The sequence below is a fragment of the Hyperolius riggenbachi genome, chromosome 1, assembly GCF_040937935.1.
Source record: "Hyperolius riggenbachi isolate aHypRig1 chromosome 1, aHypRig1.pri, whole genome shotgun sequence".
Taxonomy (NCBI): domain Eukaryota; kingdom Metazoa; phylum Chordata; class Amphibia; order Anura; family Hyperoliidae; genus Hyperolius; species Hyperolius riggenbachi.
The window spans coordinates 294,912,097-294,928,284 of NC_090646.1; the positions used below are offsets into that span (position 1 = coordinate 294,912,097).

The 16,188-nt window shown below is 43.6% G+C and overlaps 1 protein-coding gene and 1 long non-coding RNA gene across 2 annotated transcripts in view; one reads left to right on the forward strand and one right to left on the reverse strand.

The window, feature by feature from the left end:
* LOC137561662 (la-related protein 6-like) overlaps positions 1–10,607 on the forward strand; it is a 34,187-nt gene extending 23,580 nt beyond the window's left edge. Inside the window, exons 2-3 of the mRNA XM_068272987.1 lie at positions 5,515–6,300; positions 10,536–10,607. Coding sequence (XP_068129088.1) covers positions 5,515–6,300; positions 10,536–10,607 — 858 coding nt within the window. The remainder of the gene's footprint in view (positions 1–5,514; positions 6,301–10,535) is intronic.
* LOC137548667 (uncharacterized) overlaps positions 1–16,188 on the reverse strand; it is a 154,980-nt gene that overhangs the window by 38,319 nt on the left and 100,473 nt on the right. The window lies entirely within an intron of this gene.

The window sequence follows — 16,188 nt, forward strand, 5'->3', positions numbered from 1 at the left end:
GAGGTGGTGGGGGGAGGGGGGGTTGGGTGTGGCAGGAAGTGGGGTCTCAGAGGCAATCAAACAATCACGGGACAATCCAAGCAGATCACGGGACAATCAAATACAATCGCAGCACAATCGAATACAATCGCAGCACAATCAAATACAAGCGCAGCACAATCGATACAATCAAAGCACAGTCAAATACAATGCACTTGGACGGTAATTAGGGGAGGGGCCTGAGGGCGATTTGAGGGGGTGGGGGGTTGATCAGGAGCCCGCACGGGGCAGACTGAGTCCTGATCTGATGAGAGGCAGACACAGGGGGTTACTGATCGCAGATCAGTTAGTGATTGCTGGGGAGGACAGATGTAAACAAAGAGCAGGGGATGTAATCAGGAGGGGGGTATGAGGGCAATCGAGGGCCTGGGCAGGTGATCGGTTACCCCCGCGGGGCAGTTAGGGTCTGCTCTGATGGGTGGAGGTGCTGAGGGGTGATGGACAGGTGATAGACAGGTGATCAGAGGGGGATCAGGGGGTAAGGTAGCTGTATACAGATGTATACAGTATACAGGGGGGTAGTCTGGGATGGGGTCTGGGGGTGATCTAAAGGTAGGGGGGGGATCAGGGGTGACTAGGAGTCAGTTAGGGACCTAAACTAAGGGGCAGCGTCGCTAGTTAGTGGCAGGTGGGGGGGGGGGGGTTGCAGGGGTGCAAGGGTGCTGGGCAGGGGTCTGCTGGGGTGATCATGGGGGGTATGAGGCCTGGGGTGGGAGATCAGGGGGGCTGTGGGTAAAAAAAAGCAGTGTGGCTTGTAACTTACAAAGTGCTTCCTCCTCGCTGGTGGTCTCTGCAACAATGAGACCACGAGGCGAGGAGGAAGCACGTATAAGGCACTTTCTTTACCTAACAAAGTGCCTTATACATTCTGATTGGCCCCATGCACGGATTCCTCCGCTCGCCGGCGCTGCTAAGTGGCCGGCGAGCGGAGACAAAATGCCGGGCTTCCGACTCCCGGCGGAGGATCGCGTCACTGATGACGCGATCGCTCCGCCCATGCCCCTACAAGGACCGCCGCCTTTGGGCATGAGCTGGTCCTTGTGGGGTCCACTTCCCGGCCGCCTCTGTGCGTTAGGCGGTCGGGAAGTGGTTAAGCATCTACAATATTAAGTGGATGAGTGAAACGAAGGAGGAATCTGGATAAATTTTTCATCGGGAGTGAGTGTGAAAATGTATCCAAATACCTCCTCCGTTTCACCCATCCACTTAATATTGTAAATGCTTAATATTGCTTAGTATGCTTAATATGCAGAATGTAGGGAGGGATTTGTAATGGAAGGAGAGGGTCAAAAAACAGGAAGAGAAACCCTCTGCGGTCACATGCTGGTAATAACCTCCTCCTCCTACCCACAATCCTTTACTTCCAGCATCCAGAGAGGCAAAGTATCGCATGCAAATCACTAACACCGCATAACTATCGACCGTTTATCGCACAGTTTTCGCATCCATATCGCTCCATTATCGCACCACTATCGCCTGCTACCGAACACTCCTCTCTCTATCCTCTCACAGTAGTGAATTGGAAACAGTGTTAAAATACCGCATGAGATAAAATACCGACCTTTTATCTCTTACGAACTCTTCTCTGGTGAATTGAGGCCACTGTCTCAGCAGAGCTCAGTAACTACCTCTGTGTATTTCCTCAAAACATGCACTGTTGGGGATACTTGACGACTGAGTTGAGAAACCATGGGTTAGAGAACAGAAGTGATCCTTCAGACATGGTCTGGATCCCCTAAAAACTAACTGGATTGTAAGAATTTAAAAACTATGCCTGGGCTATTTCTGACCCTAGTAAGAAGTGATGAAAGCTTGGTAAATCATCGGTTGTGTAATTATCGCACTATACAGCCCCGTTTCTAGAGGCGGGCAAGGTGGGTGTCCGCCCGGGGTGCAGTGAGGGAGGAGGGCGAACCTGTCGCAGTGATGGAGCGGAAGCAGTTGCACACTAGGATTAAGCTGCAGGGTGGGGGCTGACTCCTCCCTCTCCTTGGGGCCCCCCTTCCGTGCTTCCCCCCTCCATTGCAGAGAAAGATTAAGGGTAGCGGTGTAAAGATTCACCTTCTGGGCTCCATGCCAGGTTCACTGCAATCGGGATGTTCTGTCTACAATGGCGGTGAACCTCGTATGGAGCCTGGAAGGTGAGTCTTCACTACACCGCAGCCATATATATTCCTCTGCAATGGGTGGGGGGAGCAGTGAAGGAGGCCTAAGGAGGGGGAGGAAGGAGTAGGCCCCCCTCCCCGTGGCTGAGTCCCAGTGTGCCCCTGCTCCCCCCTCCAGTGGGGCTAACCTATACTGGGGCACCTATACCTGTCTAACCTATACCTTACTAAGCTATCCTGGGGCAACTATACCTGGCTGTAAGCTGTATACAATTCACATTGGATTTGCTCGCAAGCCAGATAAATTTTAATCTCATTGACACTCTCCAATTTCTGATATATCACAGAGAGAAACCAGTGGCGTATCTGGGTAACATAGCGCCTATGGCAAACACTGAAACTGCGCCCCCAAACCATCTCCCCCCATCCTTTCTCATGTACATTTGTTATAGGCTTTGGTTTTTGGCGTTGATTTTGCTGAAGTTACTTTTTCTGAAAGATCTCTTCTTATTTCCTCTCTGTACTCCATTCTAACACTAACCTTCCCATCCTTTTAACACCCAACACTAACATGTGAGACAACTATGTACTTTGTAAAGTGCTGCAGAAGATGTCAGTGATATATAAATACATAATAATAATAATATGGTAGGACATCAGACTGTGACTATGGTAGGATTAGATTGCGAGCCCTTCCAAGGACATTCAGTGACATAACTATGTACTCTGTACAGTGCTGCAGAAGATGTCAGTGCTAATACATAATAATAATAATAATAATATGGTAGGACATTAGACTATGCCTATGGTAGGATTAGAGTGTGACTCCCTCTGAGGACAGTCAGTGACATGACTATGTACTCATTAAAGTGCTGCAGAAGATGTCAGTGCTATATAAATACATAATAATATGGTCAGACAGACTACGACTATGGTAGGGATTAGATTGTGAGCTCCTTTCAGGACAGTCAGTCTGTGATATGACTATGTACTCTGTAAAGTGTTGCAGAAGTCGTTAGTGCTATATTGGCAGAGGGTGAAAGATAATAATTGTGAACAGAGAGAGAATGGGCAGAGATTGTTGGCAGAGAAAGCAAGACAGAAGACGGGGGACAGAGGATGCTGGGAGAGACAGCAAGCAAATGAGGAGAGAGTGAGATTGGGGTGGGCAGAGAAAGAAAACGAGCTAGTACTGTATTCCACTACTTATAAGAGAGTAACCAAGCAGCTCAGGGTGACCCAAACTACTAGGAATGTATAGGGGGATGAAAGGAACCAAAAAGCCCTCCTACTAAAAAAGCAAAGCTTGGTGTAATTGCCTTCTTAAAACAGAAGGAAATTTGCAATAATTCAGTTATAAATGAACATTTGTGGTTACCCACAATGCACACCTACTAAATATGCAAATTATCCCTTTCCGCCCTTGTTAAGCCAAGCAAGCATCCAGAACCGCTGGTTTATAGCAAGCCTATAGCTTTAAGTTTTACACAGCCATACCAAACCCACATGTAGACAGCCTGTTTCGGACTTTTGGTCCTCATCAGTACATGGCAGGGATTGATAAGGCTGTATGAGATAGGGCTTGGACCAGTACAACAGAGTAACCAAGCAGCTCAGGGTGACCCAAACTACTAGGAATGTATAGGGGGATGAAAGGAACCAAAAAGCCCTCCTACTAAAAATAATATTTAATATTTGCATATTTAGTAGGTGTGCATTGTGGGTAACCACAAATGTTCATTTATAACTGAATTATTGCAAATTTCCTTCTGTTTTAAGAAGGCAATTACACCAAGCACTACTTATAAGAGAAATAGTTCACATTTTATGACAGGCATTCCCCAAGTCAATTCTTCAATAAATGTCCATTTTCCAATTAAATCTGAATTACAATTGCAATCCCTCTACCCTCCAACACTACACACTCTGCCGTGAAGCAAAGCCTGTTGTACCCAGCGACTGCTGATAAAACATCTTGTCCCCCTCTGAGGCAGGGAACACACTTGTCTTTCAGTTTTCTGCGCGTGTTTTCCTGCATACTTTTTCTGGACACCACGTGTGTTTCTATGCAGGAAAACGCGCTCGTTTTTTTCACAGCAGCTGATGTAGTTGATAGAGAAAACTAACAAAATGTGCAGAATCAGGATGCAGAATGTCAGTTTTTTTTCTGCGCACGAACAACATACTGTATTAAGTGTGTACTAGCCCATTGATTAACATGAGTTCTTAGTTTTTCTGTGCAGAAAACGCACACGAAAACAGACAAGTGTGTTCCCTGCCTGTGAGAGTCAAAGAACAGCCAGCACACAGCAATTAGCAGACAGGGAGGATCACATTGCAGGGCTGCCTGTCAGAGCTACATATGCCTCAGACTGCAGCTGACCAGACGCTGCCTGCAGAGTCCCTGCTCCATACAATGCTCCCCCCCCCCCCCCATCCAATGCAGCATACCTTTTCATGCCAGGCTCACTGCACTGCCTGTCCTGCAGATCTGCTTGGCGTGATGGGGTGGGCAGATCTGTGTTCCTAGAGGGGGATATGGTGCAGGCACCAGAAACTTACTTGCTGCCCAGTGCCCAGCCAGCTGTGCTAAAGTGAGAGGGAGATCAGTCCTCCAAATCTTCAACTCTCATCAGCTCCACCGTCCACAACGTGCTTCCCCCTTCCTGTATAAGCCTTCAGAGCTCAGTGCATTCCTGCCTGGAGCTCCCCCTAGTGGCGCCTCCCCTCTGATCTCTCCCCTGGACAGAACGAGCAACTTCGGCTGTGCGTATCCGGTATAGGGACGCACAACAGGCAGCTACAGCGTCACAATATGGGTGCAGACATGGCGCCTATAGTGCAGGGGGCGCCCATAGCACTAGCCATGCCTGCACCCTTCTAGATACGCCTCTGAGAGAAACACAAGCTTAGCATGCAATTTTTTAAAAGATTCAGACAGCTTTAGCTATTTTAAAAGGACCCTGAGCAGACGCCTTCTATGCACACCCACGGCTCTTTGGTTAAGAGTATGCACTTACCAGCGCCTTATCTATTTGCTCCTGCTTCCAGGGTGGCCGCTATAAATTACATTGCAATCCTTGGCGTCTGCTCAGGGTCCCTTTAATAATAATCATTTATTTACAAAGCACCCACATATTATGCAGCACTAAACATTAATTGTGGTAAAGGAGCTGGATTGTTCATACAAATATATGAAAGAAATTATGAAAATTCGATTAAAAGGAGTGTTGCTGTAAATGTTTGTAAGATCTGGTGTACAAACACTGTGCTCAGCAAACATGATAATAACCTTAAACAATGAAAAGAGTATATTGATGAGTTGAGGTTTGAATATTCACTGATTTTATGTCCTCCTAAAACTTTGCAGATTAAGACCCTTACAAGAGATTGGAGGAAAACCTTGTATGCCCTACAGTTTTCAGACATCCTGGAGGTTAATGAAGAAAGGACTAAAGTGAGGCGTAAAAACCCTGTTCCAAACTCTCTGCTGGAACTCAATCTAACAAAAATACTATTGGCATGGAATCTTGAATCTACAGATCAGAACCCAGATCAGATCACAAATCCACCTCAAAACTCCTTGGAAACAGTCACTTCTGTGTTTGCTTCATATGGAGTTCTCACGTCTGTACGCATCTTAAAGCCTGGAAAAGAAATACCAAGTAATATTAAGAAATACTTGGTTAGACACCCTGAGCTGGCTTCAAAAAATTGTGCTCTTGTAGAATATGAGGAATTGGAAGGTGCTCGAAAGGCGTTAGAAGCATTTAGTATCCAGCACAGTGGCAAAAATGACAACACTGTCAAAGTAATACCCGTAAGTAGCAGAGGCATGCACAAAAAAAGTGGCACAGAAAATGAGGATGATGAAAAACATGACTTGCCAAACAAGAAGCTATATAGGTCTCATGGTAAACGTCCAGGCAAGCTACAGTTCACACTGGAAGAAACTTCTTGTTACAGCTCATCAGAGTCAGACAGTACTCCAGCTTCTCCTGTTTTAACACCTTGTTTTTTCAATGCAGTACATTTTTCAAGTCCAGATACTTCAATTAAACCAAATTCTTTCAGTAGCCTTTGCTCCAGTCCATTGCTGGTACGCAAGTGCTTCTCCCAGCCTCATCACACCCTTTCTCCCTTGGCTACAGATCAGGTAGGAAGAGTTTCTTTTAGTCCTGGGACAAGTCCGGAAATGTATCCGAGAATTGCAGAGCATTCTGCTGACAGTGGTATATATTCATCAAGTCCTTGGGTGCAAAGAAGGAAAGCTGCTGCTCCTCACAGTATAAGAATGGAAAACAAGTTGATGCCTTGTAGCCCTCTAGCATTGAGAAAGCACCCAATCTCTCTTGGTGTTCCTAATGGCATACTTCGATTTCCACATGGGCCAGATGGAAGCAGAGGTTTTCACAACAGCATTGGTAGAGGTAAATTAGTACTAACACACTGAGAGTTTACTATTTCTGGGTAATCCTGGAATTCTGTTTAAGCCTTAACACTTTGTTTTCGGACTAAATTCGATTTGATTGTAATAGTGCAGTAAGACTTTAAAGGGATGCAGGGTGTTCTTGAGGGTGATGCAGGTGTTAATGTTTAGATTTTTACATGTTTGTTGTCACTTTGCTAAAGTACCCATATAAGGAAAAAAATGGGATGTAATAAATTAATTAACTGTTAATGGAGAGAAAGCTATAACTGATTGGACCAATTAGAATTGTATAATAATGATTGCATTTCTGCTTTGTAAGTTGTTATCTGTTCTATATAACCACAAGTATTTTATTCAGCTGGCTACTGTTCTTTGCTTGGATACAAAAATAAAAGGTGTACATTTGCAAGTTTTTGATTTTATGCATATTTTTAGAAGGTAATTCATGTAATTCATTAGTTGTCTGTAAATTCTCCACAAGCTTTTAACCAGTAGTTTATTGCCAGCGATGGTTAGTGAGATGTAATTCCATGTTGGTGGAGATTCATGCACCTTTAAAAAAGACCAATGTAATTTCACATTGAGCCAAATTTTCAATTTTTACATACATTTTTTTCATACAAATTTGCATAATTATGTATTAACTCATATTTCTTTCATGTAATTGACCATCCCTTCTAATTAATAAGTAATTTACTCACTATCAAAACTATGCCCATGCATGCCTAAACTGGCAGTTAAATAGCTATGTGTTATCTTATATACATTACAACTTATTTCATCTATTTGAATTCTTGTAATTATATTGGTACAGCTCATTTTTGCACTCTGTGAGTCTGAACATGGCGGCCTGAGTGTAACCATTTTATTATTTTATAACTTAAATCTTAAATTTATAGCTCGAATGTCACAGTATTCTTCAGCGATTGTATGGTTTTGATATATAGTCAGTATTTGATTTTTTTTTTTCTCTTGTGCCTCTTCTGGATTTTTTTTTATTCTTAATTACCGTAAATACTCGAGCATAAACCATGAGTTTTGCTCCTGAAATGGCCCTAGAGTAATATTTCAGGTTATATGCAGGGTCATACCTGGTGTCCAGTGGTCCCCCCTTTGGCTATACAGCATACCTGGTGTCCAGTGGTCCCCCCCCCCTTTGGCTATACAGCATACCTGGTGTCCAGTGGTCCCCCCTTTGCCTATACAGCATACCTGGTGTCTAGTGGTCTCCCCTTTTCCTATACAACATACCTGGTGCCTAGTGGACCCCCCTTTGCCTATACAGCGTACCTGGTGTCCACTGCCCCCCCCCCCCCCTTTGCCTATACAGCATATCTGGTGTCCAGTGGTCTCCCTCCTTTGTCTATACAGCATACCTGGTTGTCTAGTGGTCTCCCCTTTGCCTATACAGCATACCTGGTGTCTAGTGGTCCCCCCTTTGCCTATACAACATACCTGGTGTCTAGTGGTCTATGGTGTCCAGTAGCCACCCTCTCTCCCTGCATCCCTTAATAGCAGAGTAATGGTGTTTTTGGTTCAAATCTATTTTTTTTATTTTTTTTTTTACCTTGTTCCTGCAGTGCTAATCTCCCCAACATAGGTGGTAAATGTGACAATACAAATTGCTATTAACCATGGTAGTTGCTGCTATTACCTCCAATGTAAAATGTTGGATTAGGAACTTGGAAAATTGACATTGAGTTATAAAAGACAGATGCTGTTTCATGCGGACACACTTAGAGAGAAACTCCGACCAACAATTGAACTTTACCCCCATCAGTAACTGATACCCCCTTTTAAATGAGAAATCTATTCCTTTTCACAAACAGACTATCAGGGGGCGCTGTATGGCTGATATTGTGGTGAAACCCCTCCCACAAGAAACTCTTGAGTACGTACTCCTGCCAGTATCCTGTCTGGGAACCTTGCTGCATTGTGGGAAATAGCTGTTTACAGCTGTTTCCAACTGCCAAAAAAAAACATGCAGCAGCTACATCACCTCCCAACAGTAAAAATGTCACCATGTAATAAATGTCAGAATGTAAATCGTGGATTTAAAAGATTTACAATGGGTAAACACTGACTAAATCATTTATACATAATTAATGTAATAATTAAGCACTTTTTTTTTTTATTACATTATTTTCACTGGAGTTCCTCTTTAAGGCCTATTCGCACAGGGGGAATTAGCATCCATTTATCGCTAATCACTGATGATCGCTAGTGCTTTTAAAAGCGTTACTGTAATGTAAAGTATATGGCAGTAATCTCACTGCCACGAAAGCCAGCAATTTGAAGTAAATGTAAAGTGGGGAATGCAGCTCTTTTTGCGATTCTTGAGCGTGATTGCAATGCTTAACCACTTACGTGGTTTCCTACAGTATGTGTACGTCGGGTAGGACTTCAGTTCCTGCCCAGCCACGTAGATAAACGACAATGGCGACAGAAGGCCGCCGCTCACGAGTGCTCACCGCCGCCCGTGAGAGGGGAGATAAATGAATAGGAACGCAGTTTCCAGTCATTGATCTAAATCCTGTGTCAACGATCGCAAGGATCAATGAGATACCTGCGTCATCATATCTTCCGGAGTAACCTGTCCACACATTACTTCTGGTTTAGGAAATAATACACGTAAAAATTACTGCTACATTAATTTTTACAACTAAAATTAACTCCTTACTTCCCACCCTTTCCTATAGTTACCTGAATAAATGATATGCATATTTGGAAAAAAAATGACAAAAAAAACACATAAATGTTACCTTGGTGACTGAACTTTTTTAATATGTATGTCAAAAAGGTATATTAATGTTGTTTGTGAAATTATGGTCTTGTAATTGGTAATGGACGCAAAACTGAAAAAATGCACCTTTATTTCCAAATAAAATATTGGCGACATACATTGTACTAGTTAAATATTTAAAATGTTTTAATAACCGGGATAAATGGGCAAATGAAATGTGTGGGTTTTAATTACGGTAGCATGTATTTTAAAAATATAATGGCTGAATACTGAGAAATAATGAATATTCTCAATTTTTTTTCTCTTATTTTTCCCGTTCATATGCATTTAGAATAAAATAATTCTTAGCAAAATATACCACCCAAAGAAAGCCTAATTGGTGGTGGAAAAAAACAAAGTATAGATTGTGTCATTGTAATTAGTACTAATAAAGTTATAGGGGAATTAATGGAAGGAGCGCTGAAAGGTAAAAAATTCCTCTGGTACAGAAGAGGGAAAACCCCTCAGTAGTGAAGTGGTTGAAAAGCACTAATCGCGAAAATGCACAGCAAAAAATATGCATTTACTGTGAAAATCACAGCAAAACGCTAGCGCTGATCGCTAGCGTTTTGCGATCCCCAGTGTGAATGGGCCCTTAGTGCTCATAAAGAGACAGAGCAATTCATGTTCTGAGGTTGAGCGAGTTGTATAAGACAACATAGCATAAGGCAAAGTAAGTTAGCCACAACTACTACTACTCTGGGCAGCCCCTGACCGGAGGACTTTCCAGGGCAATTTGTGAAGGATCCAGGCGGCGACTTAGGACAACAAGGAAGCAATCAGGTCGGAAGGGGCTGGAGGAAGCCCCCAGGTATGTGTACATTTTTTTTCTTTGCCACCATCTTGGGTAACTTTAAAGGGAACCTAAAGCAAGACTTCCATATTTATTTCCTTTTAAGCAATCCTGCTGATCTCTTTGGCTGCTATTATAGTGTCTGAATAACACACATGAAACAAGCATGCAGCTTATAGAGGCGCTCGGCTGCGGTTCAGATGACTACTAGTTATCTCCATTTATTGCCTGATGAAGCGGGACCTTGCCTGCGAAACGCATTGCAAACTGGAGCTATAAATGTTATTTTTGTGATTAAAAAAATAACACATTTTTGTCTGTTTTTCCTCGAGGGAGGTAAGTCCACCAACTTCCCCCTTTTAAACTGACTGTTTCTTGTTCTAGATGTTTTTACTCTACTTTGGCGCCTCTGTTCAAAACTTCTACATGCAGCTTATGTTCAGGGTCTATAGCTAAAAGTATTTGGCAATGTACATTGTTTAAAAGGAAATCAATATGGCAACCTCTATATCTCTCTCGCTTTAGGTTCACTTTAAGCTCATGGGGGTTTTTGCTATAAGGCAGCGCTGTCCAACTGGCGGGCCGCATCCGTCCTGCTGCGGCCCGCTCTTCTCCCTGAGATGCAGGCATGGCTTGCGCTATGGGCGCCATGCCTGCTCCCTCATATAGTGCCCTCTCCTGTGTCCCCGCTGCCTCACAGCTCAGACCTCACAGACCGCGGCAACTGAAGCAAGCAGAGTGCGCATGGTACCCGCATACACGGAGTACGTCACATGCGGAAGTGACATCATTAGTCACTTCCGCATGTGAAGTTCAGCCGCGCGGGTGCCATGCGCACTCTGCTTGCTTCAGTCGCCGCGATCTGTGAGGTCTGAGCTGTGAGGCAGCGGGGACACAGGAGAGGGCATTGGCGGGCAGCGCTCGGCAGAGGTAACGGGTGGGTTGGAGGATTGGAGGCACTGGACACCTCTCGCTATCTAACTGGGGGGGGGGGGGGGGGCACCGCACCTGTCCACTATCTAACTGGGGGTGCACCTGTCACTACCCATCTGGGGGGACACCTGTCACTATCTAACTGGGGGGGCACCTGTCACTACTCATCCGGCCACACCACAGCATCACCGCCAGCCTGGCCACAGCATCACCGCAAGGCCTTTCAGCCCACACATCATCCCCAATCCGGCCAAAAGCAGTATTGTCAGGCCAGCCAGGCACAGCAGCCAGTAGAGGAGAATTTAGAAGCCAGGTGAGAGGTGTCTACCATATTAAAGGGGCATTCTGCCTATTTATGTGAAATGCTGTCTATTTATGTGCCTCATGACTGCTGAATTTGTCGTGTTGGGGGCCTCATGATTGCTGAATTTGTCTTGTTGGGGGCATCATGATATTACGCAATAGCAGGCTCCCGGGTTCCACGTGTCTTTTTGTCTTCACTTGTCTGAATGTCTTGTTATAGTGGCTTTATGTGGCTTTATGTCCTTGCTGATGTTCTATTGCTAATGTAACTTGTAGAAGGTATATTGTGTGTTAGGTAATGCTCTTTTCCAATTATCTTGGCATTATAGTGGGGGATGCTTATGATAACAGAGATAAAAGAAAGATGGAGCACACACCCTAGACATTACCACTAAAGTGTTTTTTTTTTTTATGACAAAAGGAAGGATACATTATAAATTTGAAGTAGAATATGCATAAATGTAAAAAAAAGGTCCCGTAAGGAATTATAATATAATGGAGTGCTGAGGATATAGTTTAACTATTTGACATTCCTGGACGTGAAACTCACGTCCAGGAAGCCATGTGCGCTCCTGCGCGTCCACGCGGCCGATCGCGCGCGTGCACGCGCGCTCCCGGCCGGCGGTTTGTTAGCCAGTGAATCAGTGAATCGGGCAACGGTGCCCGATCACTGATTCCTCTCCCCCGCAGAAAAAGCGACAGCTTCTCTCGGAAGCTACGCTTTTTCTGCTTCCTATGTCGCTCTAAGCGTATGTGGTACGCTTAGAGTGACGTCACAGTAAACAACTCATGGCTGCCATCTTGTGGCCAAAAAGTAAACTACATCTAAATGTTAAAAAAAAAAAAAAATACACATATATTTCCAAAAAATAATACAATTTCAATCCCACCCTCCCAAAAATGCCCACATAAAATGTTTAATTAAAAAAAAACAAAACATTACAATAAAAAAAAAAAAAAAACACAAATATTTACCTAAGGGTCTAAACTTTTTAAATATCTATGTAAAGATGAAATATTTCTTTTTTTTTTAATTATAAGCTTGTAAATAGTGATGAATGCAAAACGGAAAAAATGCACTTTTATTTCCAAATAAAATATTGTCGCTATACATTGTGATAGGGACATAATTTAAATGGTGTAATAACCGGGACAAATGGGCATATACAATACGTGGGTTTTAATTATGGAGGCATGTATTATTTTAAAACTATAATTGCCGAAAAGTGAGAAATAATGATTTGTTTCCGTTTTTTTCTTATTCTTCCTTTTAAAATGCATTTACAGTAAAGTGGCTCTTAGTAAAATGTACCCCCCAAAGAAAGCCTAATTGGTGGCGGAAAAAACAAGATATAGATCAGTTCATTGTGATAAGTAGTAATAAAGTTATAGGCTAATGAATGGGAGGTGAACATTGTTCGGATGCATGAAGCGAAAAACGACTGAATGCGAACTGGTTAAGCAACAGAAGGTGGCAATTAAAGTACACATAATTAGATTATTCAGCCAGAGAATATGGAGATGCTAGCTTCTGACTAAATTCTCATAAATCTTCTGTGTATGTATGTGTTTAATGAGCATTGTAAATTTCCTCTTTACCTCTTATATTTCTAATGATGCTTCTCATAATTACTATGGTCTGGAGACCTATCCCTCCACATATTGTAAAACTTCTCTTTTTCATTGGTAGTATAGTGGCAAATGTCTCAGGTTTTATAAGGTGAAATGCTCTAGGTAATATCTTAAATATAGTGGGTAATGTCCCTGGATTTGTGCCATATCCGCCTCTCCCATCTGAGTCCTGATGGGGGATAGTGTCGTCTTAGAAGTGACAGGTGATGAAAGATCTCTGCCTCCTGATGATTGGAAATGTTTGTTAAAACCTCACCTCTGCGTAGTAGAGTGGACCCGACAGAGATCGGCTATTTCCGTGCTGAGAGCCGCAATAGAGCCACCCGCTGGAGCCAGGGAAGGTAAATATATCAAGCCTTGTCAGGCTTGTCGAGCCAGGATTGCGCTTCGGGGAAGCCAGCGCTGGACTGCCTGCAGCTACAGGGGAAGAGGAAGCCTCATTGGGACCCTGAGGCTTCCCCCTGCCTAGGTAAGTACCCCCAGGGGATTCTTTGTTTTAGTACATAGTCTCTTTAATGAAAGTGAATGAGAGAGATTTTAAAGACCACTAATCAATTGCAAAAAACGTTCAGAAAAGCGCTTCTGGTGTGAATGGGCTCTGAATGCCATGCTTGATGCGGAGCCTAAACTCATTAGCGGGAGAACTCCAGAGCCGCCGAGACACAAGCTCAGAAAAAAAAATAACACAACCCTGGATAACGTTATGGATCCGCAAAAACTCCAGGGGCAGCCCTACCATGAAGCAGATTGCATCACGTGATTTACAGCAGCAGATTGTAGGAGGAAACATAAGCTCTACACTCTGATCTTTTTCAGTCTATCCCTTTGCTCTGCTGCTTTTGCCTGACTCAGCACAGAGCTTGCCTGCTGTTAGTCTGTGTGTGCTGGCATGCCTCTTACTTAAAGAGGAGCTGTTAGGTATAGGGTCTCAGAGAAAAAAAAACACACATATCAGTAGCTAAATATTGGCTGTACTTACATTACATATGCATTTCACTGTCCACGTTTGCATTTCACAGAATTTTTATATAGTATTTGCAGAGAATAATGCTCCTGACAGCTCATGGCAGGTTCCATGTTTGTCTGTCTCCTATGAAGCCAATTGTGATGTCATATCCTCCCTGCTTCCTGATGATTCAACTCACAAAAAAGATCCTAATGGACAACACTACCGTGCAGTGAATATTAATTAGCCATGTGGCTAGGAACAATAACAACTCATGCAGTATACTCTAATGGAACATGTGCCCTGTGATTTTTCAGTGCTGGCTGCTGTTACAAGCTGCTGTAACATGAGCCTGTAACTTCTCACTGAATGAAAGCAGCCTTAGGGTGTGATAGGGAAATTAAGGGGATGACCCAAGGTACTGCAGTGGGGAGAAGAGGCAGCCCCAGAATGCTTTGCAGTATCTGTTATGCGTCCTGCCGGCCTCCTTCAGAGCTTGGGAATAACCAGCCTTGCTGTTCAGCACACATCATAGTAAGAGAGATTTTTAACTTCAGTATTGCCTTTTTGGCTTCCTTCTAAACTGTTAACACAGGAGAATAGAGGTTTAAATTAGCTTTTGCAGTCTGACAGTTACTCTTTAAAGGGAATCTTAAAGAGATCAGAAGGACTGCCAGGCAACTGGTTGGTATTGTTTAAAATGAAACATCCATATGGATGTTTCATTTTAAACAATACCAACCAGTTGCCTGGCAGTCCTGCTGACCTCTTTGGCTGCAGTAGTGGCTGAATCACACACTTGAAACAAGCATGCAGCTAATCCAGTCTGACTTCAGTCAGTTTCTTCAGTCAGTTTCAGTTTCTTTTTGACAATTGGTGGTACTGGCAGGTGTCTGGCACCAACCCGGAACACATCCTGAGACAATGTCTAAATGGGTTATGTGTGGAATGTACTCACTGCTCCTCCCACCATGCAAGACACCGATGTACCCATGGTGGGTACAGTGGTGTCTTGCATGGTGGGAGGAGCAGTGGGTACATTCCACACATAACCCATTTAGACATTGTCTCAGGATGTGGTCCCGGTTGGTGTTTGTTTCAGTAAGCTGCCTTCATGCATATTTTTTTGCTGCAATAGTTACCCCTGTTTGCAATAGTCATAGGTGGATAGTCTTACGCAAGATGTCATGCTCCTGTTGCGTACACGTATTTTTACACATATTAATTTGCAACGCGTATGCATTCCAACTGACGTCTTATTCAGAAATTCAAGGCGTAAGGCCGTGACATCCATGGAAATGACGTCAGACACCTGGGTATTAATCCAGGAAGTCCGCAAACCCGCGCCAAGCCTCCGTAGAAGCGCATTTCAGCGCAAAATGGCTGTCGGGCAGCTGTGCCCAGCACCCATCTCCACTGACTGCCCAAAGGGAGCAGTATGTGTACTTTGTGCTTTCTTGCACTGGGCAGCACTTTAAGATGTTGCTGATTGCTACTCTTTTATGAATAAACCGGATTACTTGCAGTGCCGACCTCCATTATTTTTTTCTCCCCCTACTGCTATGCATTCTGTGGTCTGAGCACGCCAGTTTGGTTTTTTTTGTCTGACCAGCCGGTTCACAGTAACTAATTGCGTTATTCTAACTTGCTGCATGCAGGCTTTGCATTAACCTCCCTGGCGGCGCATTTCTGTCTGGAATTAGGAGTCTAAAGTGGTAAAAAAAATTTTCAAGAACTTTAGGCCTCCAATTCTTAAGTCTTAACTCATCAAAATATGACAGAATAAAGGCCTGTTAGACATTCTGCACATAAAGAAGACTAGAACACAAATTTGTTCAATTAAATTTATGAATAAACTTAAAAAATTGTGAAACTGTACAAATAAGGCAGGCAGAGAGTAGTCAAAATCCAGGCAGAGACCGGTGCAGGCAGCAGGCAGAGAGTAGTCAAAATCTAGGCAGACATTGTTGCAGGCGGCAGGCAGAGAGTAGTCAAAATCCCGGTAAAAATCGATAACATTAAGGGCTGGTGCACACCAAGCGTTTTTGGTAGCATTTTCAAAACTGCTGCCGCCTGTGAAAACGCATGGCTAATGTATCCCAATGGGATGGTGCACACCAGCGGTTTGAGGTTTTTCGCAAACCGCAAATGTGGCTCCTGCAGCATTTTTGTGGTTTGCAGATGCGTTTCTGCCTCAATGTAAAGTATAGAAAAAGCTCAAAC